At 36.8% G+C, this 27861-nt stretch overlaps 3 protein-coding genes across 3 annotated transcripts; 2 read left to right on the top strand and 1 right to left on the bottom strand.

Moving 5' to 3' along the window:
- The first annotated feature begins 333 nt into the window (after window positions 1–333).
- Window positions 334–2930, top strand: LOC143569424 (putative glutathione S-transferase DHAR2, chloroplastic). The gene is made up of 5 exons (XM_077055342.1): window positions 334–502; window positions 1799–2033; window positions 2137–2254; window positions 2323–2463; window positions 2568–2930. Exons 1-5 carry the CDS (start codon window positions 436–438, stop codon window positions 2652–2654), a joined length of 648 nt encoding a protein of 215 aa, XP_076911457.1. The 5' UTR covers window positions 334–435; the 3' UTR covers window positions 2655–2930.
- Window positions 2931–3261: 331 nt separating this feature from the next.
- LOC143569431 (uncharacterized) lies at window positions 3262–5038 on the bottom strand. The gene has a single exon (XM_077055348.1). The coding sequence runs from the start codon at window positions 5016–5018 to the stop codon at window positions 3381–3383; it is 1638 nt and encodes a 545-aa protein (XP_076911463.1). The 5' UTR covers window positions 5019–5038; the 3' UTR covers window positions 3262–3380.
- A 4691-nt stretch (window positions 5039–9729) lies between these two features.
- On the top strand, window positions 9730–10386 carry LOC143569439 (uncharacterized). Its single transcript, XM_077055352.1, has 2 exons — window positions 9730–9897; window positions 10015–10386. Exons 1-2 carry the CDS (start codon window positions 9730–9732, stop codon window positions 10384–10386), a joined length of 540 nt encoding a protein of 179 aa, XP_076911467.1.
- The last annotated feature ends 17475 nt before the right edge of the window (window positions 10387–27861 follow it).

The following is a 27861-nucleotide window of genomic DNA, read 5'->3' as shown; positions in this document are numbered from 1 at the left end:
TGATAAACACCGTTAATTGTGTACATAGCTTTTGCTTAAAATATAGAGGAAAATAAAACCATATATTTCATGTGAATCAAGAATATAAATATTAAAATTTACTACCTTCTTTTACCTTTTATATAAAAAAGTATTTTAGTTGATTATAACGAATGAATTTGTTTTACAAACATGTCCGATGATAATGAATGTGGATGGGAATGGGATTGTATCTATCTGGGTCTGGTTTGCGTTTGCACACGTAACCACTAACCTCATCTCCTGCGACCGCACCCACCTGACCTGAGCTCACTAAAATATTAGTCGGTGTTGGTATTCATTATTAAACAATTCATTGTGTTGTCCAAATGTCTGCTTTAAGAATACATTCGCTTTCCATCAAACACCTTACCTGCAACCCTCCCAAATTCACCACCAATTGTCGCCGCCGTGGCTATGGCTTCCACTCCAATTGAGGTCTGCGCCAAAACCTCCGTCACTCTCCCCAATAGGCTAGGCGATTGTAAGTCTTCTTATTCCAATATTTTGAGGATAAGATTAAGATGTTGTTTCTTGCTTTCATATAGCTGCTGATATATAATTCAGTAATTAAGGGTGCAACCCACTCGAGAACATATCGATAAAAAGCTTGAAATGAGCCGACCCCGAGTCCCAAATAAAGCTCCTGTAGTTATTGAGTCGGAGCTCGAGCCATGTATGAGACAGGCTCATTGAGTTTTAACGAGCCTATTGTATATTTATCGTGTAGTTATTAAGAGTTTCAAAGAGCTCAAGCCGAGCTTAGGCTTGTTAAGAGTTTTCTCAAAATATATGAAAGTAATTTATAATGTATATAAATTAATTAATAAATAATAAACTAGGCGAGCCCAAGCTTGAAAAAACATCTCCTGAGCCGAGCTTAAGCTTGTTAAGAGTTTTCTCAAAATATATGAAACTAGTATTTCTCCCGGCGCGTTGTGCCGGACAGGTCGGTAAAACCCGGGCGGTGATAAAACCCAAACATTGATACGGTGAGTCGACGGGATTCGGTCGGTTTCGGTGGCGTGCGTTATAGTATCGAAACTAAGACAAGAAATAAAAACAAAAATATTATAAAAATTGGGGTGAACCAATGGCGTGGCGTCGTTCGGAAAAACTCGATTGTTGGTAAATCCCAACGTTATCGATCCCGGTCGTTTGAGTCTACGCGATTAGTCGGTTTTCATCATGTTCGTTACGGTAACGGAACTAAAAAACAAAAATAGCATTCGGTCAATTTTGTTACGTACTATAACTACAAAACTCTGTGATTCTACAGGAAAAAAAGAACAAAAACAAAGTTCATATTCGGTAGGTTTTCGTTACATTCATTGCGGGCCGAAACTAAAAAAACAAAAAAAATCCTACCAATAGGTGCCGCAAAGTGGCCCAATAGGGCACTTGCGGCACCAAAGTTCATTTTTATATATATTAGTAATAGTAATAGTAATTAGTTATAATGTATATAAATTAATTATGACATTTTATAAACAAGATGAGCCGAATGCTTGAGAAAACGGCTCGCGAGCCGAGCTTGTGCTTTAAAAAAGAGCTTAAAAGGAGCCACGATGGAGCTCTTGTTAGTCAAAACAAGCCAAGCTTGAGCCTAGTGAAGCTCGGGTGGGCTCGGCTGGTTTACACACCCATATCAGTAATGTATTTGATTCAATAGTTACTCATGTGGCGATTTTTTATAATGTGCTGTGAGACTCTGAGATGACGATTTCCAGATCGTTAATGTGCATTTGAATACATATAGTTATATTTTCTGTGTTTTTAGGTCCTTTTACGCAAAGAGTTTTGTTGACTCTAGAGGAAAAGCATCTTCCTTATGACCTAAAGTTGGTTGATCTTAGTAACAAGCCAGACTGGTTTTTTAGTATTAGCCCAGAAGGTAAAGTTCCGGTGGCAAAGCTTGATGACAAATGGATAGCAGATTCTGATGTTATTACACAAACGGTAGAGCAAAAGTACCCCGACCCGTCACTCGTGACTCCACCCGAGAAAGCTTCTGTGTACACTCATCCTCTTCATGCCCGCTTTGTTCAACTTTTACATTCATTTTTGCATATTGATGTAGAAGAATGATAATATTGATAATCTGATTTGTATATGTAGTGGGTCGAAGATCTTTTCAACGTTTATCGGCTTCTTAAAGAGCAAGGATCCTAATGATGGAACCGAGCAAGCTTTACTGAATGAGCTCTCTGCTTTTAATGATTACATCAAAGACAATGTGAGTTACATAATATCAAACGGTTTGTTGAATTTGTTTGCTGATTTTAGTTACATTGTTTGTTGAAGGGCCCGTTTATAAATGGTAAGGATGTATCTGCCGCTGACTTGTCGCTTGGTCCAAAGCTCTACCATTTGGAGATTGCTTTGGGTCATTATAAGAAGTGGTCAGTCCCGGATTCGCTTCCTCATCTGAAAACTTACATGAAGGTATACTAATCTTTATTGAATTGCATAAAATACTTTTGCATAATGACACCTTGTATATTCGAAGCACCCTAACTCATTAATAATGATTAATATTGTTATTTCAGACTGTGTTCTCACTGGACTCGTTCGTCAAAACAACGCCATTGACAGAAGATATAATTGAGGGATGGCGGCCAAAGGTAGAGGGTTAAAATCGGCTGATCTTACGGTGTCACATATCAGTATATGTATGATAATGTTGCTTGAATTTGTTATGGTTTTTTGTTGCTTATGTGGAGTTCCTTAATTTGTCTAAAAGTTTCTTTAGATGGTCTAATGCCCACTTATTGGCCAGCATATATACATTTAGTTGAAACTTGAAACTATTGTAGTTGTTATTGTTATGAGAGTTTCTGCATGGTATCATGAACAAAACTTATTACAAGCCTGTAAATGAACCAAGCATTAAGTGTATTGTTCTGCATGGAGTTTGATCATGTTCGCTCATTTAATAAAGGAGCAAACAAGAAACAATTTTTTTCATTTAGTTAAAATAACGAACATGAACATATGTCAGGTTTGTTTATTTACATTCGTGAATGTTCGTTTATATTCATTTATTAACATTCGTTTAATAATTATTTCTTTTTTATTTATATTTGTTTATGATTATGAACTGTTCGTTTACAATATTAATGAAAAAACAAAGAAGGGGTACGAAGATGTCAGTTTCTTAACAAAAGGACAAACAATGAAAATCCGATCATTTTATGTGTTGACGTCCGTTCATTTGTTTGGTTAAAGTTAAACGATACGAACATAAGCACACCCCATTTGTATCCGTTTCAGCTAGTTTACAAGCCTAATTACAAGAAATGCGTAGGAGCAAAAAACTGTTTCAGCATGTAAATGTATCACATTCGGGTACAAGTCCAAAATCAACTACAAGACCGACATTCGATTGCCTTGGTGTCCTTGTCCATGAGATGGCTAGAAATCAATGCATCATATGTGTAATCCAACGGGGCTAAAGATCGAGCTTTCATTACCCTCAAAAACTTCTCCGATTCCTCCAATCTTCCTGCTCGATAAAGACTAACAATCAACCAGTTAAACACCAATGCACCAGGAGAGAGTTTCCTATATTCCATCTCATAGTAAAGCTTCAAAACTCCCTCAACATCACCTAGTCTACCATAACCGGCAATAATATAAGAATATGTATTTGCATCTGGAATAAACCCTTTATCCAACAAAATAGTCAGCATCTCGTCGGCTCGACAAACACTCGCATGTCCATTTAGCCTCTCAACCACTTCATTAAAAGCCAAAGAACATGGAATGAACCCATTCTGCACCATTTTCTCACAAAAAGTCAAACTTTCGTCCAACTTTCCACCTTTAGCACAACCAACAATCATATGCGTGTAGGTCTCATCATACTCCTGCAAACCATCGCGTTCCATACAATCAAACAATTCATCCGCGTCTTCAATCCTTCCAGCCTCACAATACGCACCTATAAACGACGTATGCACAAAAGAGTTGGCCTTGAAGAAACCCCTCTTAAGCATTTCATCATACACCTTCCACGCATCTTCCAACTCCCCAACCTTTATCTTACCAAACACAATCAACGAACACGAAACGGTATCAAGAATCATATTCTTCATCAGCATCCGCTTCAACAAAACCAACCCGTCTTCGACCCTCCCATCCTCTATCATCCCAAAAACCAAACAAGTATTCACAATCACTTTCGGCGCGCATCTCTTTCGATCAATCCTACCTATCATATCCACAAACTTCTTCAACTTCCCTTCTTTACACAAACCATTAACCATAATCTCAACACTCTTCTCATCCGGGTACGACCTATGTACCATCATATGCTCATAAACCCTCCAAACCATATTCGTCTTATCCGATTTCTGAATCACATGTAACAAAATATTATAACTAATCACATTCAACTTAAACCCGTGTTCGCTGATACAAACACACATGTCTATAGCTTCATCAATCATCCTTAACTTAGAACATATTCGTATTACCAAATCAAACACAAATGGGTCTGAATCAGTAACCTCATAACAATCCATAAACGAATGAATCATTAGCCGCGCATTTAAGTTAGAACTACCGCGGGTGAGAAGTGATTCGACTAACACGGTGGCGTCTTTGATTAGTTTGGCTTTAACTAAAAGATGTATCAAGAGGGTGTAAGTGTGTGTTTGGTGTGTGGTGTTGGTGAAATGTGAAGACCAGTGGAAGAATGATAAGGCTTTTTTGGCATTTGGTGGGTCTTTGAGTTGGATTAATACTTTGTTGATGACTGATGGGTTGTTGAGGTTGAGGAGTTTGAGGTTTTGGTTTAAGGTTTGCCAGTTAAGGTTGTTTGGGAATGATTTGCAGATGGTGGTGATTGTTGCTGCTGTTTTGTCTTCTTCATTGTCCTCTGTCGCCGTCGTGTGTGGTGGTTCTGCCACCGTATGGACGCAATTCGGAAACCAAGTAATGGTTAGGTTTGTGAGTTTGGCGTTGGGGTTGATAATCCGGCGTAAAATAGTCTTCATCAGTCGAATGCTTGATTGTGAAATTGCAGTTTAAAGTTCAGGTTCAGGTTTATAGTGGATTGTGAGTGTGATAATTTTACTATTTTAGTATGGCTAATTCCAAATTTCACTTTGCATCAATTTGCGGGTTTCCATTGAAATCGAGCAAACAATAGATGTTGAACAAATCAACTAGTTTGGTTTTGAAGGTTTGTTGATTTAACGGTTCAATCTAGTTTGAAAATCGAAATTGGTCATGCAAAGTTGAGACCGGTATTGGTAGTCTTAGTCTTATACTCAGTTATTAAATCATGTATCTTACCCGATCTAATACGTGTTGGGTTTTGTCGGATAATTAACATCAAATTTCGAGTTAATATGTTAAAAGAGTTAAGTGTCATTTTAATACATGTGGTTTGATCAACTACGCAACTTTAGTATTTTTTTTTTGAATTTTTCGCAACTGGCTACTCCATGTTCTAAAAACTGGCCATTTTAGTACTTTTTCGTAACCATGTTTAATTTTTCCGTTAAGTCAAGGTATAATGGTAACTTTAGTTATTTTATCTATTTTCTTTTTCTTTTAAGCCCCAATAATAGTGGCGGGAAAACTGAAGAGATAAAACCGGAGAGTTCCGGCTGGTGGAGTTCCGAAGGGGTAGTGGTGGTCGGAAAGTTACGAAAGGTGGTGGTGGCAGCAGCCGTGGCGATGGTGGTGATAAAGTTAAGGAAGGTGGCGCTGACGAAGTCAAGGAATGCGGTGGTGGTTGCGGGAAAGTTAGTGAAGGTGGTGATGAAGTCATGTGACGATGGTGTTGGCCGGAAAATAAACGGCGGAGGCGGTGGTAAAGTCAAGGAAGGTAGTAGTGGTGGGAAAACTGAAGAGAAAAAACGGAGACCGGTTCAGCCGGTGACCCATCTCCTGCAGCGGCTGAAAAGAAGGAACAACAGGACAAGAATGACGGCGGCGACGATGGTGAAGGAAAGAAAAATAAAAAGGAAGGGCAAAATAGTAATTTGAACAACACCGGAGAAACATCGTCATCAAGTGCTCCGGCACCGGCGCAAAGTACAACCAAATCTATTAACCAAAGCCCTCCAGTCATCACAGGTATGGATATCCGACACCATACCATCATCACATGCCGACATCAGTGTACACGGCGAGCAACAACACGGCGCATCCTCCGTTGAATAGCTCCACTCGCCGGAACTCTCCGGTTTTTTCTCTTCAGTTTTCCGCCACTATTTTTGGGGCTTAAAAGAAAAAGAAAATAGATAAAATAACTAAAATTACCATTATGCCCTTGACTTAACGGAAAAATTAAACGGGGTTACGAAAAAGTACTAAAATGGCCAGTTTTTGAAACATGGAGTAGCCAGTTGCGAAAAATTCAAAAAAAAGTACTAAATTTGCGTAGTTGATCAAACCACATGTACTAAAATGACACTTAACTCTGTGTTAAAAAGTATACATTGGATTTCTCAAATGCATTAACCTTTCTTATCGTTCTAATTTTCTTATAACTTCACATACGAGACTAACACATATTGGAATATGAAATATTGCATACAATACGCTAAACATAAAATTTTTGAAATGTTTTATAAACATAAATTTCATATTGATACAAATTCAAACGATAAGTTCATATGTATAGAATACAAATTATATATTATATCATTGAATATATATCAAAAAAGAAAATTATTTCTTTACACAAAACAATTACTAGAAAAAAAACATTACTACGGAAAGCTAAAGAGAAAATTAAATTTAAAATAAGAAATTCCGGACATATAATTCAAGTAAATGGGCTTCAGACAATTGAGTAGTGTATCACCAAAGCTCATTCACACGAATTACTTTAAAGCTAATTCCATACATTGATAATACTTGTTTATCGAGCCGGGGGTCTCACCAGAAGCAACATTTCTATTCCTAAAGGGTAGATGTAAGGCTGTCAACATCTTACCCTTCTCATACCCTACCATAGTTTTGCTATTGGTGGGATATACTGAGTACGATAATGATAATACTTGTTTAAAGTGTTTCATGTTTCAACTATTCCCATCGATTTTAGATCTTTTTATCATCCCTAGTAACATTCGTCATCCCACACTATAACATTCGTCATTTTCCGGTTTAGGTGAAATAAGTTTTGTGTGTTTTAATAAAGCTAACACTTTTGAGAAAATTAATATATCGGTTCAAACCTTCAAAGTCATCATCCCACACTGTAACATTCGTCATTTTCTGGTTTTAAATTGTATTGGTTTACCCAGTTTCGGTTTTGTATTTCAGATATTTCGTTATCAATGAAAATAAGTATTTTATTTTGTTTAATTCGATTTTGTTATGTCATCTAAACATGTTAAACAACTCTTAAAACGCTTAATTTGGGCTAAAATCGCAATTTTAGTAAGTAGAGTTATGGGTAATTCAGCAGGTCACATGTCGCGACGAGGATCCTTCCCATTCATTGCGTAGTGCAACTAGCTGCCAGTTGCATTTGGTTCGCGTTTGAACTTCAATTTTGATTCGATTTGACTCGTTTAAATCTGATTTTTCATCCTAATCTCGTTATAATTCAGACAATGGATTCTAGAACCTTTCTAGCTCATATTATATCGAAAAGGAGTCATCTTTATCATCAATTGATGATGTTTTATCTCCAAATTGAATTATATTATCACTAGTTTGAGTTTTAAACAAATTATCTAACTTTGTCGATAAACACTAACCTTTAATCCGATTCTTATATAAACCATTGACTCCTATTATTATTTCCTCAACTCACAAATGTCACTTTCTCTCACGAAATAGAGCTTAATCAAGGTGTTCTTTACGATTTGACTTTCATAGTCAAACGGGTTTTGCAATCTTATTTCTTCTAGCTCTTCCATCAATCTTCGGGGTAAGTTTGTATTTGTATTGTTGGTTATCAACTCTTGAACTAAAGCCCTCATCTAATTTCAATAGATTTGGTGGATTTCAAGTTTAGTTGAATCAAATCCAAGTTAAGGTTTATGTTATGAACTAATTTGGGGTTTTTAATTAGACCACGAATTAACCCGAATTAGCTTATGTTCCTTCAATGTTTTATGTTTGTATTTGTGTTTTAGTCGCGTTGGATTAGAATTTGACCTCAAATCAATGTTCAAGTCGGACACGAACCGAACACTCACTTAAAAACAAACTTTCTAGTTTTTCTGTTAATAAAATTTGATTTGATTAATTATTCTCTTTAATTATCATTATTCTCATTTGTTTATGGTTTTAACTTTCTTTGAATTGGATCACCAGCTCGCTTAACTTCACTTTTCTTATTTATTATCTTCTAAGCTCGCCTACTTTTGAGGTGACCGCAAATATTTTTATCATTATTTATCATCCTCAACCACAAATCCTAATATATGCGTTTACAAGTATTTGCTCAATTAGTTGTTTCATGTTATATGATTAAATGTTTAATGCTTTATTGTTGGTGGCCTCATCCTCATTAATAAGATCTTACACATGTCGTTTTAATAGCTTGGTTTAGTATCATAATAAATGGATTTTTATTTGTTATTGTATCAATTAATTGTTGCAAATTCCGCATCCGCATAGCCATATGAATTGTGCTTTTTATTATTAGATATATTGTTCAACAACCTTTATGTTGACAATATATATATATTTTTACACTAGTTGCAGGTACACATGTTGGATGCATATAACGCAAATAATCAAATAACAAACCAATATAATTTGATAAAACATATCAAAAGAAGAATAAAACTAACTCGAACCATAATCATATTCAATCGGGCGTGATTTGGTTGTTCGTTTTTGGTTGCTATTAGTAATAAATGAAAAACATAAATTAATAATAAACAATAGATTCATAATAGTTAGAATGACAATAGTTGTTTAGAGCAAGATTTTGATAACTTTACTGGCTAAAACTTAGCCTATTATACCTAAAAAATATTTAATTTCAAAATTAAAAGTTTATTCGGGTTTTTCAAGTTGACCCAAAACTTATAAATCAAACCCGAAAACCAACCCGAATTACTACAACTTGGGTTCGGGTTCTTTGGGTCGGGTTAGTCCGGGTATGAGTTTTTTTGGTTTGAGTTTCAGGTAAAAGTGACGGCCCTAATAGTGTCTTGCTAGCTACCGTGCAATTAGTTGCGGCCTAACATTTTCCACCCTAAGTTGAGATGTTGGTTTATCGATTATCGAAACCGTAACTAATGGTTTAAACCCGAAAGAAACTTTAATTAAAAGCAGCCGAATCAATATACCATTATACCGTATCACAAAAAGCCATAAATTTCACAATAGAAATCTCAAGATTAATCGGATCACGAGTTTGGTTCAAGACTCCCCCATTCCCATTCCCATTCCCATTCCTTAGACCAAATCAGCCGGTCTGTATCAAACCCTCTAACAAAACAATCCAAACACAACACACAAACAGAGCCAGCCATGGACTCAGACCTTCCTCCAATACAAGCCAGCCCCATCTCTTCCATTCCTTGTTCCCGTAAACTCCCTATCAAACGCAAAACCCCTAATAACTCCAATTCCACCTTCACACCCCATGAATCTACCCCTCCTTTCAAACGCATCTGGACCGAACCCGACGAGATCCGCTTACTCCAAGGCCTCCTCGACTGCTCTTCACAGGGGTTATCTTTCCCCAGAGATCTTGGCATCTTCTACAACCAATTCTCAGATGCCATGTCAATGTCCCAGCCCTACTCCAAATCCCAGTTCTCTGAGAAGCTCAGAAGGCTTCGTAAAAAGTTTCGTGTGATTTCGTCTAGATTGGATAAGGGTTTGGATTATTCTCAGCTTTCGCTTCAAGATCAAGCCTTGTTTGATCTTTCCAAACAGCTCTGGGACCCAGTTTTTGCGGGTATTAATTCCAATTGTAAACCAATTAATAATAATAATAATAATAATATTAATAATAATAATAATGATGATGTTGATGATAATAATAATAATGATGATGATGATAAGTTTTCATTGCCGTCTGCTTCGACGGCTGTATTGGCTTTACCGTCTGCGGTTACGAAACCCGGTGGCAAAATGAATAAGGTTGGTGGTGGTTTTAAACGTGTTGACGAGGTTAAACTGGTGGAGAAGGAGGTGAAGGTGAAGAAGGATGATTTGAGGAGTGGGATTGTGCGTTTTGTGACGGCGGCGGCTGCGGATGTGGTGGACCGGTCGTTGAAGGAGATGATGATGGTGATTGATGTGGGGAGGGTTAAGAGTTTGGAGAGGGAGATGAGTTTTGAGAGACGGTGGAGGGATCAACGGGCTGCGGAGTTTGATGTGTTGGCGAAACGTTTGAAGTTGATCGTGGAGCGCTCTTCGGTGGCTGGTAAATAAGGGTTTGTTTATAGGAAAGATAGGGATTGTTTTGCGGGTTTTGTTGGTTACTTGATTTCTTTTTTATAAGTTAAACTTGCTTTGTGATTGAATAGTTTGCATAATGATGACTTGATGAGCATACCTGTTTTTACTGTTTCGAGCCTGATATCAGTTGGTTAGTTAGCATTGGTATGTTTCGGGTTAGGACCGAAGTGAAAATGGATGTGTTGGGTTTCTTCTTGATACGTTCATTTTTTGTTTCTTTTTTTTTTAAACCCATAACTTGGAATTGGCTGCTAAAGAGTTTTATCCCTGCAATGGAGATTTTAATTATTCGATAGAATATGTTTTTAAACCTACTGCCAAGGAATTGTAGTTTTTTAACCTTAGATTAGAATAAAAAAGTTTTGGTGACAGTTTGATTTGCGTGATCAAACTTCAAAGTATTCAAAAGCCAGATGGGCCGATGAATATCTCGAATGGAATCAGATGAACACCTCGAGTGGAACTAGATGAATGCCTTCAAATATTCGCTATGATGAAGAAATAAGTTCTTATGAAGCCTTAGTCACCGTCCCATCTACTGATTTTCTCAACTACAAATGCTGATTTGGTTTCCACCCAGATAGTTCCCCTGTAAGATTTGAATGTAGTAGCTATTTTCAGGCTTTGACGGTTTCCCTCGGGTTTGGCCCGAATTGGACCAAAACTGAATACAACGAATATCAAGGACAGAATCGAAACTAGTAAAATCTCGGGGTAATTGGATTGGGCTGGGCTGGGCCGGGTCGGGTTTTCAGGTTTCTATAATCAAACCCGAATGTTACTTACCCTGGCCAGTTGATATACTTGAGTGTATTGGGTCACTCCTGAGCCTTTCACTTTGGGCTAAGTATTCTGTCAGGTGTAAAGAAACTGGTTCCGGAACTGACCGGTTTCCAATATTTTCTTCGTTTTGAGTCTTTTTTTTTCTTTTAAAAAGTTGCATAAATCAGTTTTTGTGTCCAAACCAGCGCGTTTTTGGTTAAAGAAAGTTAAATTGGTTTTTTACTCATACCCGTTAGGTTTCATTGAAACCGCGATTTATAAAGGGAAAATGATTGGTACTATGACAAATATGTGGATGGTTGGCCACCAAACCAATCTGCTCTGCTACCTCAAAATGATGTGGTGGTTACTGGTTAATAGATACTCATAGGTGGCAATAATGATTTATTTGGATACAGAAAAATGGTTGATTTGAGCATAAAGAAGTTGTATATGGGTACATTTGGGTTAACTCAAATTAGTTAAGGTCAATATAGGTTTACTCAAATTCATCAAAGGGTCAAAATGGAACTATTATAAAACTTTTTAGTTTAAAAATAGTCTAAACCCGTAAGCACCGCCCATGGGTCAAGTACCAAGCTAGTCTTGCCCGATACCGCACTAAACTGCCACCACCATCGTCGTTGAATTTTTTAAGGCAGATCCGCCCTGTTCTCTCCCATCAAGATCAACAAAAGGTCACATATAATTCATTCTGTGAATTGCATTCACATTAGTTTTAAACAAATTCAAAGCAAATTATTGCAAATATATCTGCTGTAAGGAGTTCAGATACATAAAACCTTGAAACTTAGACCAATCAAATTTTTTGGACAGGAAGTATAACATCTATTTTGCAGAATTTGGGCATATATATACAGAACATGTGTACAAAATTTGACAGCATATACACACAACATAAACCATATTTAATCGACACATGACACTCCTAGTCCTAGTGAATGATGGTCTGAAGACTGAGCAGAAGAAACCGAGATAATATAACCATGACAGTCTCTAAAGTTCTAGATTTTTATTCATATCGGTCTATTTTGACCTGTACAAAGTTGATACCTTCTTAAAACAGCTTGTGTTGCACAGAAGTTGTTCTGACTCCGACTGTTTTGGCATGTCACCTAAACCCGTCTGACCCGCCCAATTTGCAAGGTTTACTAAACTATATCCATATCGTGTAACAAAGGTCTCAATCTCACTCTCTTAGACCAGATCTTGTGTAAGACAAAGATGTGTATGTTTACGTAAGTTTTGGATGTGGTCGGTTATGTGGAATCCGCTGATCTGGTTTGATTGTTCCAACTCTCGCAGATCTACTTTTTGAGCTTCTTCCATACCCTTTTCCACTCTACTTTGAAACATTGAACTTCTTATAGGAAACGAGGCGGCTGAGTGAACCACGAACTGGAATTGTATACTAGCCGAGTTCAAACTCAAGTTTTTAGTTCGCTTGGGCATTTCAAGCTGAGTCGGTCCGGGTCATTTATTTTCGAGCTCAAGCCCGAATTGACCATGAATTGACTCGATCAGCTCGGCTCGACCAGTATCATCCCTCCTCCTACGCATGATACTCATGAAGACAATCTAAACAAATGTTTAAAAACAAGGCATTTTAAAACGTGTTCTAGGTATTTCTAAATTTGTGGGTCTATAGTTTTCTTTATATGTACCATCGAATAAAATTACTATAGTTTGTTAATAACTGAGCATAAAATAGCATTTTGTTTAGTTAATAGTACACGTATCATTTTCTATCAATGAGCGATCTAGAATATGGGAATATTTGAAACGTACGAATGATGTAACATCACATGGTCCTCAATACGTTGATATTTACATGTGCTAGTGGAACGTTATCATAGTATTTGAAGATATTAACTTTTATAAAAAGTGGTTGGACATGGATCTTAAGCCTGTCGCCAACACTTTTTTCATAGATTTTTTTTCCTTCTGTTATTTATGTAAATATCTAACAAACTGCCATTCTACCATCACAGGTTGACCGATACAAACTTATTTCTAAGAATTTTTTTTTAAAAAATTAAGGAATAAAAGTCTTAATGTATTTTTAATGCATTTAAATTTGTAAAAGGATTGTAATATTATAGAGTTAAGATATGCACTGTGTTTGATTGGAAAACAGAATGGAATTAAGCTTACATAATTTAGCATAATTTTGTTTGGTTTGTAACTTCGTTAAAAGAATGTATATAACATTTAAAATTTAGCATAGATGCCAAATTTGTCAATTCAAATTGCATCATGAATTAGATATCTTTACGTGGGGGCTTGGGAATATGCTAGTTTGGTAGATTGCTTGAACTTATAAAAAGTTGATCCATCATATCGCCATCTCCATCTACTATTGTTATCTTTCTAGAAATTGAAAACCCAAATTAATATAAAAACTGTAATTTCTCGCTAAATGTTAAAAAAATAGATAAAGCAATCATGGAGATCTAATAAGCTTGATATTGAAATTATCATCAAATGATGCCAAAATTTTAAGAAGAAAAATTTCACAACATAACATGGGAGACACAATAATTAGGATGCGGGGATGAATGGTCCAATGAATGCGCCGCTTTCACCGGGTAATCCATTTAAACATACATTTTGTTATATTCATTATAACTAGATTTAGAGTCTGTGTAAGACACGTGATGATCTAAATTAGGGCTGTCAATTTATACACGAGACACGAATACATGACACATACCTATACGACTTTAACAGGTTAAATGTAAGGCCTTAACGGGTTTCGTGTAATAAATAGGTAGACACGAAATTACCTGTTAATTTTCGTGTCTACCTGTTAAGTACATGTTAACTACCTGGTTAGATTTTTACAATTTTATATATATATATATATAAGTTATCAGAAACCCAAATTCCTAAAACGTTCTTACTCTATGTTTCTCAGCCCACGAACATTTCCTCTCCGGCTTTTGTTTCACTAATCAGGTTGTCAAATAAGAGTTTCTAAACAGCTCTTATCGTGTATACCAGGTAGTAATAGGTTCGTGTATGTGTTTAGGATACAGGTACACGATAAGTTTTCATGTCGTGTACAGGTATACACATTTCGTGTTCGTGTCTTATCGTGTACGGGTATACACGATATGATAGCCCTAATCTAAATAATAAAGTTACAAATAAAACAATAAATAATGTATTGTAATGATAACATTTAAAATTATATTCTTTTCAATCTTTAACAAAACACAGTTTGTTGTTGATTTTTGGATTTCACCAAGTATGCTATGAAATATATATTCTAATATCGTATAGAAGTATAATATGTAAATAGTTCTTTTTATAAAAGTGTATAGATATAATATTAAATAGAGTTTAAATAAAACTGAATAATTTAATTATCTTATAGATATAATATAAATAAAGTGTAAAAGGAAAGTGAATAATTATTGATCTATCACATATATTAGTTTTGGAAGGAACAAAATTGTGAGGATTAACCACAGAGTGACACATGTCTACAATTTTACTTTATTAGGCTACTAGTTTTAGAGCTCGTGTAACACACGGGATGATCTAAATAAATAAGTCACAAATAATATACATAATGTATATAAAAAAATGTATTACATCCAGGGTCGGCTCCGAGAAAACAAAAAAATTTGGGCCGAATGCGAAATAGTTTTTGGGCCTGAGGTAAACAGAGTTTTTTGTTGGAAATATTTAATTTTTATATGAGTTTACTTTGTTATAATTGAGCTGTGTAAAAAACTTTTGTATAAAAAGTGGATTAAACCTAAGTAGCACGGGAACGGGTACGGGACCAAGAAACGGGGAAGTTACGGGTACGGGAAATGGCAAAAATCAAAAATCCAAGATACGGGTACGGGAAGGGTACAGTAAAAAAAAATATAAAAAAAATACAAATATATTAAACAAACTCCAAAATAAATTTATATTGATATAAAGTCAAACTCCAAAAAAAACTATATCAAACATAGGTTTATATTACTTATCATTTATCAATAATCAAATCGTTTTCAAACTCCAGTTCATCTATATCAAACATAGGTATCAATAATTAATTGATGAAGAAGATAGATATTTACTAATAATAAGAAGAATAGGTCGAAGGTCGTAACTTCGTAAGGTCGAATATTTTATAAAGGTTTGCCAATTGCCGTCACATTAAAAGGCTGATATAGGCCCATTAGTTGTTTTATATTATAATAAATTAAGTTTGGAATTTTAAAAATAATATTAAAACATAATATTGCATAAACGTCTCCGAAACACCGCCTCTAACATCTCCGACCGGACGAAGCGGCCGCCGAAACGTTTCCGGCCGTCCCCAAGGCGTTTCCGTCCCCATGCAGTCCCCGGTACGGGGACTCCTCCTTCCATCACGTTTCGGTGCTTCAGAGCATGTCTCAAATGAGAGTAGAACCCGTAATCTTTGGGTTGAGAGTAATACCCTTTTGCCACTAGATCAAGCTAGTGGTCATATTATTAAGTTTAAACACTAAATATACATATTGTTTTAATAAAAATACATATAATATTTTTAAAAAAATCAGGCCTAGAGGGGTGTCGGCCCTTGGCCGTCGACTACCCGGTCTCACCTTATGGTCGGCCCTGATTACATCTATGCTTGTATCATATACATAAATTGATTTTATTTATATCACAAAATGATTTTTTTCTTAAAAAATAAACTTAATAAAACAAATAATGCACGTGAAAAAGCATACCCAATAATACTCCATCAATTGAAAAATTATTCTCGGTATAATATATTTATAATTGAAAGAAACTTAGAACCAATTTCGGAGAATACTTCTCATATAATAATAGTTTTGAGCTCCACCATAAAAAAGATTTTGATAAGTTTGAGGGGCTTCTCGACTTTGCCAATTGGCAAAAAATAGCAGGTTAACATGTTCAATTTCGTGAATGTTTTGTTTCATTTGAGCATAATTTTACGTGTTTCACATACAACATTCTGACCACTATTCAATGAAAAATCAATGCTTGACACAAATGTTTCTAATTTGATAAAAGTTAGAAGCATTTGACTATTTCCAAAAATGTCCTTAAAAATAAATTGGAAACCCAATCATATTTAAAATGTAACATCACGTAAATATCGGGCCAAAAATGTCAGTTTTTCAAAGTAAAGGGACCAATTCTGCCAATTTCCAAACTCCAGAGGCTTAAATGAAAAATCTGTTTTCTTGACCCATCGCGCTAAGCGACAGGTCAAGAGAGACACCCATCACGTACCGCGATGGGGTGTCTGACAAATTGTGACACGTGTGCTACGTTGCACACGGTGGCAACGGTTGCCGCCACGTGTCACCACGTGGCAACTCGTCCGCCACGTGGAAGGTCTAGTGGTGACTGGCCAAGCCTATGTCGCGGTACGCGACAGGCTAAGCCAAGTCCCGTCACGTACCGCGACGGGATCCAATTTTTGCTATAAATAAAAGAGCCACGGGTTCTCACAACTCACATCCCAAAACACACACATTACTCCCTCACTACTCTCTCTCTCTAAACCTCGAAAAGCGTGCCATCGATCCACCTCGTGTTACGTACCCCGATTCCTCGATAACCGTGCTATTATCTCGATATTCATGCCACTCCCGGACGATATTCCAAACAAGAGGAGGTGCTGTTCCGACGTCCCGTCGATTATCTTGAAGTGCGTGTCGAGAAGTGTTGGTGTCTCGTGAAGCGTGACCAAGTGACGACGAAGTGCTACCCGAGTAAAAAGAGTATATTAAGCCGACAAAGGTAGGCATAATGCCCGACCAAAATATTAATAAATTATTGAAAGGGCTTAATACCCTAAGTCGAAATTATTCTCGATAAACAAAGAAATAAATAACAAAGAAAATAAAAGAAAGAGAACACACATATATATATATATATATATATATATGAGTATATATGTATATAAATATTATTTGTTATAAAATATATTATTTAAGTATAATGAGTATACTTAAATAATAAAGAAAGGAATACGTTTCTTAAAGTTGAAGAAACGTCGAGTTTTATGAATAAACTAAAGGTTTATTAATGTTACTTTTCAACTAAAGGTTTTAAAGTAAAATGAGATATTGAACTAAAGGTTCATCGAGATAAATAAGACTAAAGGTCTTAAGCCGGATCGTGTATCCGACTAACAAGGTTATACTCGTACTATAGGTGCGAGATAGCAAGGAAAGATCCACGGATGGTGTTGGAAGCCGATCCTATTAAAAAGGTGAATACACCCCACTTTTATAAACTTGTTTTCAAACAAACAAATGTGTTATGTGCAAAACTTTACATGAGGCTATGTGTCTCTAAAAACATTGTAAATAAGAGTATAAGCCTAGCCCTTAGGCTGTGGTATACGTTTGTCTGGATCCTTACATATGTGGTATGCGGTGGGCACATCGCACCACGCCTGGTCACGACCTCCAGCCACGATGGGCCGAACCAAAGTATGTTCGAGTGAGAATGAACTTGTGTATATTTATGGTACCTAAGTACGTCGAAATGCTGCGGTGTTTTGCTGAGGTGATCTAGTGTAGAGATTCGAGTTTATAATGATTGTTTAACTTGATTATTCCTAAGCCAAGATGGGCCGAGGCTTACGTGGTCTCGAGGGGTAATTAAGTAAAGAAAATATTTTTAGCGTCAGCATATTCACCAGCATTCGTTGCTAACGTATTTTTATAACATTTTGCAGGTAATCAGGAATAGAGCTTAAAGGACGAAGAAGCTCAAGAATCCGATGGCTCGGATAATTTTTGTTTGGATATTAAAATATAATGTTTTTGTTAAACATATAAACAAGTAAATACTAAACGAGACTTTAGTCTCGTCTCTTTTGTTGTAAATATTTATAATATAAATCCACATGTTTTTATAAGTCTTCTGCATTAACCCGCAACTCTGATTTATTTACAAATGTGGTACCAACTATTGATCACACGCCTAGGCCTAGAATGGGGGTGTGACAGGTTGGTATCAGAGCCATCGATCTTAGCGAATTGGGTATCATAAAACAATACCCAAGCTTCGATCCAAGCATAGGAAATAATTATTTGTTTATTTGAATAGGGATAAGATTGGTTGGTAACTTTTTCTTTCCCTCTCCTCAATCTAAACCACCTATCAAGATGTCTTACGAGAAGTTAATGGAATATTATGATAATGAAGCAAGAAGAGCAAGGAAATATTACAAATTTCCACAAGGCATCATGAGCAAAAATTACTTTGAATCATTCTTCAACGAAGAACAAAACAACCAAAACCCCAATCCAAGTCCAATCTGCCATCTAGATAACACTCCACATCAAACATACCAAGCACCAAGACATTCCAGCTACCATCCAACAAGCCTTCTGATGTATCAACCATCCGAGGTCCCGACATATCATCCTACCGAGATCCCGACATATCAACCAACCAAAATCCCACCGTATTACCCATCTGGAGGATCAACACACTTACCACCCAATCCTCACCCTTCATATGCTTTCCTCTCCAATTTACCGATCAAGGAGGAACCAAAATCTTCTTCATCCGACTGGATGCAATGCCACTCCGATCAACGAAGGTGGCATACCGGCATTTCAGCTATAGATACTGTTGATTCCCGTTTCAACAAGAAAAAACCCTCTCACAAGCCCAAGATGAGAGGGATGATGCCATACGAGAAAATGCACATGCCGGCAATGAATAAAGAAGAACTAGAAGAAGAACCAGAAGAAGAACCAGAAGAGGAATCAGAAGAAGAACCGGAAGAGGAAACCGACCCCGAGGAAGAATACCCGGACAATCCAAATGAAGTAACCACACCAGAGGAAGAACAACACTCAGCTCCAAGTTATGGTTCAGTTGATCCGTATATGCAATTTCTCCATGAACTCAAGGGTAAGGCGTCATCAAGTTTTCCACCATACCAAGGTGAAATTACATCCATTGAAGAACAGGCCAATGAGATCCGTGAATAAAATGAAGCAGCCGATGCATTCTTCAATTATCCCTCTGATGTGACTGCAACTCCATACCCCGATCCCAAGAACCACTACGACATTGTGATGATGGGTTACCGCGACCCACCTCCAAGGTACTGGTATCCTACCGACATACCTCGGTCCCAGGAGGAACATTTGGATCGAGCCCTACAAGAAACGGATGAGTTGAGGAAGAAGATTGATGTGGATGAGAAGAAAAAGAAGAAGATAGGAGACAAGCTTCTTCACAAATGCAACAAGGTGACAAAAGTGGTGAAGAAATTTATGAAAGACTAAAAGTGGATGGTGTTTTCAAGAAAAAAAAGTTATGTGTTAAAAATAGTTTGTATGTTATGTGTAATGTATGTATCATATGTAATAAGGGTAGGACCTTATAAATCACTTAAACGATATACAAGTGTGTTGTAAAATAATATACATATCATTTATGATATGTATATGAATGTGAAATAAATAAACTTGTATATTAAGAAAAGAATTATGTTAAAATTTCAGATAAAAGAATAAAAGATAAAGAATGTCTAGACAAAGCGATAACCGAGAGGTTTCCAGAAAGGAAGCCGAGAAACGTGAAGCAAAAGGGAAAGGTCCCGAGAAAAAGGAACCAATCCCCGATAAATATATGAAACAAATCCAACAAATGATTAAGAAAGCTGTTCGGGAAGAATCTGAAAATATATCCCAATCTAGACAAACAAAACATACTCAATCTGAAAATCTTTCCCGAAAATCTGTCTCTAAACCTCGTATTCGACCTTCACACGAGGAAGAAAGTGAACATGAATCAAATGCTGATGGAGGAGTTCGTAAAGAATTTAAGAAACTCAAGATAGGAGGATGTTCGTTTAAAGACTTTAAGTACTATGGACCAAAAGAGTTCAATGGTGACAAGGGAGCCATCACAACCGTGAGGTGGCTAGAAGAGATGGAGACAATCGTTATTACAAGCAACTGTTCAGACGAGGAAAAAATACAATACTCCGCCCTGATGTTCAAAGGCGAAGCGCTTGAGTGGTGGAACACGCTGATAATGAGTAGAGGAAGAGAGGTGATGTATAGTTTGTCTTGGAATGAGTTCAAAGAATTGTTGATGTCGAAGTTCTGTCCGATGCATGAGACAGACCAAATCCAAACCAAGTTCTTGGCTCACAAGGTTGTTGGATCAAAAATTCGTGAGTATAACAAAAAATTTCACAAATATTGTCGTTTGGTTCCCCAGCTGGTCACCCCGGAATCCAGCAAAGTGACACGTTACATATGGGGACTGCCACGAGAGACTCGTGACATGGTGAGGTCACACTTGCCACAAACCGCTGACTCCGCGATGGAGTTGACTGGATATTTGATGGGCAGAATGATCCGCCACAAAGAAGATGATAAGAAGGTTGTAACGACGCAAGACTCCAAGAAGGAAGGGAATACCCGTTTCAAGGGTAAGGGAGTTGACCAACGAAGGTCAGGCTTCAACCCCGGCATTCCACAATGCAAGATCTGTAAGAAGTATCATAGGGGTAGATGCCATTTGACTCCACGTCTTTGTGAATCATGTCACAAACCTGGCCACGCAACGGCCGATTGTTGGAAGAAGAAGATGACCTGCTACAACTGTAAGGAGATGGGACATCTCAGCTTTGAATGCCCCAAGAACAAGCCCGCGACTGGTGGTGCGGGTGGTTGCGGTCAAAAGAATGAGCCCAAGAAGGGCAATGCAAGAGTCTTTGTGCTTGATACAAAGAAAGCGGCCGACACACCGGAAACTATCACCGGTACGTTCCTAGTTAACAACGCGTATGCTAGAGTTTTGTTTGATTCAGGATCCAATTTAAGTTTTATAGATTATAAGTTTTGTAGTCTATTAAACGAACCTTTAATCAAACTAATTAAAACTCTAAGCGTCGAGACCGCTAGTGGCGAAACAATTAAAATCTCCGAAGCCCTAGAAAACGGAAAATCTTATTAGCCGGTTATGTTTTGCCTATTCAATTGTTACCCATGACTCTTGCTGGTTTTGACGTTGTATTGGGTATGGATTGGTTATCCGAAAACCATGCTCATATCCTCTGCAATAGCAAGACCGTTGAACTTCAAGCCCCGGGTAAACGAACTATTCGAATTGAAGGGGATAAAGACGCTAGCCGAGTTACCCTAATCTCCATGATAAGGGCTAACAAATGTTTAAATCAAGGATGCTTAGCATTCATGGCCTACGTTACCGAAGAATCAAAGCCCAAATAAATCAAAGATGTTCCTGTTGTTTCCAATTATGCCGATGTCTTTCCTGACGAACTTCCCGGCATTCCTCCCGATCGTGAAGTAGAGTTTAGAATCGATCTTATTCCTGGTACTGCTCCGATCGCTAAAGCTCCGTATCGTCTGGCACCAACCGAGATGAAGGAACTAAAGAAACAATTGGACGAGCTTCTCGAGAAAGGTTTTATACGACCAAGCTCATCACAATGGGGAGCGCCGATACTATTCGTCAAGAAGAAGGATGGATCCATGCGAATGTGCATCGACTATCGAGCTCTCAACAAAGTCACGATCAAGAATCGTTATCCACTTCCTCGAAACGATCTATTCGATCAACTTCAAGGTGCTAGCTTCTTTTCAAAAATCGATATTCGTTCCGGCTATCACCAACTTAAAGTTCAATCCGAAGATATCCCGTAAACCGCTTTTCGAACTAGGTATGGCCATTATAAGTTCACCGTTATTCCATTTGGACTTACTAATGCGCCAGCCGCATTCATGGACATGATGAACCGAATCTGTAAGCCTTACTTGGATAAATTTGTTATCGTCTTCATCGACGACATACTCATTTATTCTAAGTCTAAGGACGATCATGAAAATCATCTTCAAACCTTACTTGAAATTCTTAGAACCGAGAAGTTGTACGCCAAGTTCTCGAAATGCGAGTTCTGGTTGCAAGAAGTGCAATTTCTTGGTCATATCATCAACGTCAACGGTATTCAAGTGGATCCCACTAAGATTGAAGCTATCCCAAAGTGGGAGATCCCAAAGTCGCCAACCGAGATTCGAAGTTTCTTGGGATTGGCCGGCTACTACCGTAGGTTCAACGAAAACTTTTCCCGAATCGCTGTTCCCCTAACTTCTTTAACTCGTAATAACATCAAGTATGAATGGGGAACAAAGCAACAAGAGGCGTTCGATATACTCAAACAAAAGCTTACCCAAGCTCCTATACTGGCCTTTCCAGAAGGTACCGAAGACTTTGTTGTCTTTAGTGATGCATCTCATTCTGGTTTGGGATGTGTACTAATGCAACGAAAGAAAGTAATCGCTTACGCCTCTCGTCAACTTAAGGTGCACGAAAAGAATTATACAACTCACGATCTAGAGTTAGGAGCCATAATCTTTGTACTTAAGATATGGAGACACTATCTCTATGGAGTAAGATTTACCGTATATACCTATCACAAAAGCTTGAAACACATATTTGACCAAAAAGAGCTTAATATGCGCCAACGACACTGGATGAAAACTCTTAATGATGTGTGAAAAACGTATATAATATTAAAAACCAAGTTTTACCGAATTTACCTAAAAAAAACCACACACAATCGGCAAGTGTACCGAACGCAATGTAGCTAGCAAGTAAGAACGGGTATCGAACCTTGGACACTATGGGTAAACTCTAATTATTAAACTTAAATGATTACTAACCTATACTTTCTTTTGATTTTTAGAATTCTTTATATTAATTAAACTAATAAAACGTAACTAATTAAAATTAACTAAAAATAAAACTTTATAAAAATTGAGTTTTAAAACAAATATGAGAAACGACTACCTAGGTAATGGAATCCCACTAGTTAAATTAAAAGTTAACGAACTTGACTTGGTTGAAAAACAATATCTTAAAAATATGACATTAAAGACCACTAAAATACGATAGATCGCCTCCCGGGCTGACCAACGACACCTTAGAACTCTAATGACATGTGAAGCTCAATTGTTAAAGGTTTGGATCACCTCCCGGTCTCACCTTGCCTAATAATATTATGGTACCCCAAAACCCAAATCACCTCCCAGTCTCTTCGAATACAATATATATTAATATAAAGAGGGTATTTTTAATTAACTTGAACACAACTTGTATCACAATAATCTTAAGGGACCTAGGATAATTCACTCCCGTGCAATTATTACCCAAACCCACAAAAGACAAAGATAACACAAAACTAAATCACCTCCCGGTCTCTTTAGTGAAAGAACAATAAAATATAATAAACTTTCAATAATTATTCCTACGGTTATTTCGACCATAAACCGCAAACAAGTTGAAAACACAAAGTAGACAACCTAATCATGCGTCTAACAATCACCAAAAACTATTAAACACAAATGGAATAAATATTAAAGTAATAAACTAGATTTAATCACTCAACAATATTGTGAACAAACCAATTAAAAACTTTACCATAATACTAAATCAACCAATAATCAATAGTAGTTCGTCAAACAATTAATATAACATAGTACTCAACCAAAACCTAGGTAGTGTAAAGTATTTAGCTACTCATAATAAGGTACGAAACAAAAGTAAAATAGAGATTATGGTTCATCAAAATATTAAAATAAAGTTGACCTTGTTTGCACCAAAAACCCCACCTCGCGAAATTTATAACAATAATATTCTTCTTCGATTTCACGTGAGCTGCACCTTGTTCCCAAATATCCTCCACCAAGAATTAATTAATGTATAATTGTTTGACTTTGTGTCTAGCAAGCTTGTGTACAGGAGGTGCACACCGAACAAAATTGTGTTCTGTCTTTCTTTTCCACCCAGAAAAATCTCCTCGGGTATTAAATCCCTTCTCTTATAATTATATTAATGGGCACGTAGGGTTTTTTTAAGCTCCAACAAAACAGAACCTACGGCCCATTTGTCTTGAATTGAACGAGAGCCAAATTAGATTCTTTTTTTCTTTATACTTTTGTGACCTTAGCCCATATAATAATTTATTATAACAAGTGATTGGCGGTTTGTCTCGAGCTCAACTCCACGGGACTTCTACATATTTCCTTCACAAATAAAATAACTGAGCCATAAGTTAAACTTTTCCAACTGAAGTTGTTGTGAACCCAAACACCTGTTTACTAGTCATATTATTATTAATTTAAAATTTTGAACTATCATTAAAAATAATAGTATATTATATATCTTAAATAAAATTAAGAATAACCAAATTCATTGTCACGTGAAACATTTAAACGAAAACTTGTGTAATTTAAATCAAAATTTACTCCAAGCAACTTAAAAGTGTAGGAAATATCTTTATAATATTTGTATATTTTATACCACATCAAATATCCCCACACTTAAACCTTTTTCGTCCCTGAAAAATATATATTGCAATGGAATCAGAATTCAATACTAGTTTTCAAAACATATAGGTTATCTTTTAAGCATAGATAAACGCAAAAACTGCGATTGCCGATATTGTTGCCCACATAAACCCAGCCACCAGCCTATCAAGCCCCCAATTGCATTAAGCACTTTAAGTTCAAAAACCACGGCTACACCTACCCCATCTCAGACAAAGAGAGATAGAAAAACTAGAGTCAAAGCAAACTGGTTTGACAAATCACCATAAGCCAAGGACTCGTTGATGGTACTAAGTAGATGCACCCGGTGAATTTTGATGGATGGATGGTCATGTGGAGGTCGTACGAGCTATTCCTAAATATTATTGGACTTTGTCCTATAAATTCCTAAAAAATATTTATTGACTAAAAACCTTCGAGCCCCAATAGTGTATCCTCAGATTCATTATCCCCTTGGTAACACGTAAACTCTAAGTCTCGTCTAGTATGTGCATCTTTGGCCTCTTTTTCTATTTTTGAGAATGTTTCTTTGGCATTTTACAATACATAACTTTCTTCACAAGCATTTGCTTTTCTTGAACAACTTTTGATAATACACATAACTTTCAAAACATACTTCTCTTTTTTTTTCTCTTTTTTTTTCTTTTTTCTTTTTTTCTTTTTTCTTCTTTTTTTATATCACCCTAAAGTATATAACTATTTCTAAGCTCGTAAAAAGATGGACATGTGGTGGTGTGCTGGTTTGAGTGCATCTAAGTTTTACCATCTCAAAGTTTTTAGATTATGGTAATCCTCTCTAAGCATCGAAATTCGGTTTCACCGTTTTTCAAATTATTAGATATATATAAAATCTGCTAAAGAGGACTATCAAAGCTAGTTGGGCCTACCGACACATCCCAAGTTTAGTACGTAATCTTTTATTTAATCTCATATATAATAGTAGTTTTAAAAATCAATCTCAAATTTTTCTATCATTTTCCATTATTTGCAAAAATTTTCAGTAAATATTCGGGACATTTTTTTTATTTTTATATTTTATATTTTTTTTCTTTTTTTTATAATAAAATTTGAAACTGTTTTTTTTACTTTTATTTTTTTAAACTTTTTTTTAAACATTTTTTTAACTTAAAAGAAAACGTCAGTTCCCATCCCCACACTTAAAATCTACATTGTCCCCAATGTAGGAATAGAAAAAGACAGAAAAATAAAGCAGAATAAAAAATATAAGCAAATAAAACAATAAATTGGAACAGACTCTCCTGGTAATAATGCAGTTATCTTCACAAGTCTCGTTCCAAGGCGACCGTATAGCATTTCATTCGCGGCCGCAGCTTCTGGGTGTCCTCTACAATATGATAGGCTCAGAAAAATCCTCATCCGAATAGAGATTAGTACGAACGAGAAAATCCAATCCTGCAAAATAAAACTCAAAACAACCCAAAGCAGACATCAAACAGACTCTAAGAACTAAAAGACTCAAAGAAAAATAAAATAAAGCAGAATAAAAAATAAAAATAATGCAACTAAAATATTGTACAAACTATACAACTCGGGCGAAGTCCCGAGTGTGCTCTCCTCCTCTACTCTCCAGGCGGATCAAGGTAGATCGCATCCTCCTCGCGATCACCAATTAGATCTCCAACATAATGCTTCAGTCTATGCCCATTCACTTTCCAAGAATGTCCATCATCAGCCTCTATCTCAACCGCTCCATACGGAAATGCCTCCTTCACAACAAATGGACCAGCCCATCGGGATTTCAATTAACCCGGAAACAACTTCAATCGGGAATTATATAGAAGCACCTTATCCCCACACTTAAACTCTTTGGGCCCCTTAATATGTTTATCATGACGTTCCTTTGTCCGCTCCTTATACCCCCAACTTCTTTCATATGCCTTATTCCGTAACTCCTCAACCTCATGAATTTGAAGAAAACGACTCTTTCCCACCGCAGATAAATCAAGATTTACGGCTCTTATCGACCAAACCAAATCCGCTCAAAGTCAAGCGATCAATGAAAACAAGAACTCCGATGAAAAACGTAATGGCGCCATTGACTCGTTTGTCAAAGGTGACGATGGTATCCTTAGAATGGGAAACCGGATTTGGGTACCAATCATTGGAGACTTGCATGAAAAGATTATGAACGAAGCCCATAAATCCAAGTACATGATGCACCCGGTAGTGACAAAATGTATCAAAACCTTAAATCGAACTACTGGTGGAATGGGATGAAAAATGACATCGCTTCGCACTTTGCGAAATGTCAAACATGTTTGAAAGTCAAGGCTGAACACCAAAAGCCTTCGGGATTGCTTCAGCAACCCGAACTTCCCATATGGAAGTGGGAGTTAATAACCATGGATTTCATAACCAAACTCCCGAAGACGACTCGACAACATAACGCTATATGGGTGATTGTGGATCGTTTAACAAAATCCGCACACTTCATTCCAATCAACGAGTCATACTGAATGGATAGATTAGCACGTATTTATGAAAAAAACATCGTTGCTTTGCATGGAGTACCGCTATCTATAATCTCTGATCGAGACAGTCGCTTTACGTCTCACTTTTGGAAAAGCTTCCAACAAGCACTTGGTACAAAGTTAAACCTAAGCACCGCCTATCATCCACAAACTGATGGGCAAAGCGAAAGGACAATTCAAACGTTGGAAGATATGCTCCGAGCTTGTGTGATAGACTTAGGAGGAAGTTGGGACGACCACTTACCCCTAATGGAATTTTCGTATAACAATAGTTATCACGCGAGCATTCAAGCTGCACCATTCGAGGCGTTATATGGTCGAAAATATAGAACGCCTGTGTGCTGGTCTGAAACTGGAGATAATCAATTGTCTGGACCCGATATAGTCCAAGAAACCACCGACAAAGTTCTTCAAATTCTCGAACGACTTAAGACGGCACGTGATCGCCAAAAGAGTTACGTCGATGTCCGTCGTAAGCCGTTAGAGTTTAATATCGGTGATAAAGTTCTTTTGAAAGTCTCGCCATGGAAGGGCGTAGTCCGCTTTGGCAAGAAAGACAAGCTAACTCCTCGATTCGTTGGACCTTTCGAGGTACTCGAACGAATTGGTACAGTCGCATATCGTTTACGACTACCCGAGGGAATGCAAGGGATACACGATGTATTCTACGTATCGATTGATTCAAATCATATATTTATATGACAAACTGAAATTTTTTTTTCTTACTCTTTCAGACACTCATCACGACTTGACTCAAATTTTCGGGACGAAAATTCTTTAACATGGGAATAATGTGAAAATCGTCAATTTCAGGT

This window comes from Bidens hawaiensis, unplaced genomic scaffold (genome assembly GCF_021521415.1).
Source record: "Bidens hawaiensis isolate Kalapana, Puna unplaced genomic scaffold, B.hawaiensis_p1.1 tig00024480_1, whole genome shotgun sequence".
NCBI classification, from domain to species: domain Eukaryota; kingdom Viridiplantae; phylum Streptophyta; class Magnoliopsida; order Asterales; family Asteraceae; genus Bidens; species Bidens hawaiensis.
The sequence above is the reverse complement of the archived record's forward strand: the minus strand, read 5'-3'. Positions and strand labels throughout refer to the sequence as shown.

Coding starts and splice junctions, on each gene's coding strand:
- LOC143569439 (XM_077055352.1), top strand. CDS start 9,730: ATGTCAATGTCCCAGCCCTACTCCAAATCCCAGTTCTCTGAGAAGCTC. Junction 9,898..10,014: donor CCAAACAGCTCTGGGACCCA/GTTTTTGCGGGT, acceptor GATGATGATAAG/TTTTCATTGCCGTCTGCTTC.
- LOC143569431 (XM_077055348.1), bottom strand. CDS start 5,018: ATGAAGACTATTTTACGCCGGATTATCAACCCCAACGCCAAACTCACA.
- LOC143569424 (XM_077055342.1), top strand. CDS start 436: ATGGCTTCCACTCCAATTGAGGTCTGCGCCAAAACCTCCGTCACTCTC. Junction 503..1,798: donor CCCCAATAGGCTAGGCGATT/GTAAGTCTTCTT, acceptor CTGTGTTTTTAG/GTCCTTTTACGCAAAGAGTT. Junction 2,255..2,322: donor ATGATTACATCAAAGACAAT/GTGAGTTACATA, acceptor TGTTTGTTGAAG/GGCCCGTTTATAAATGGTAA.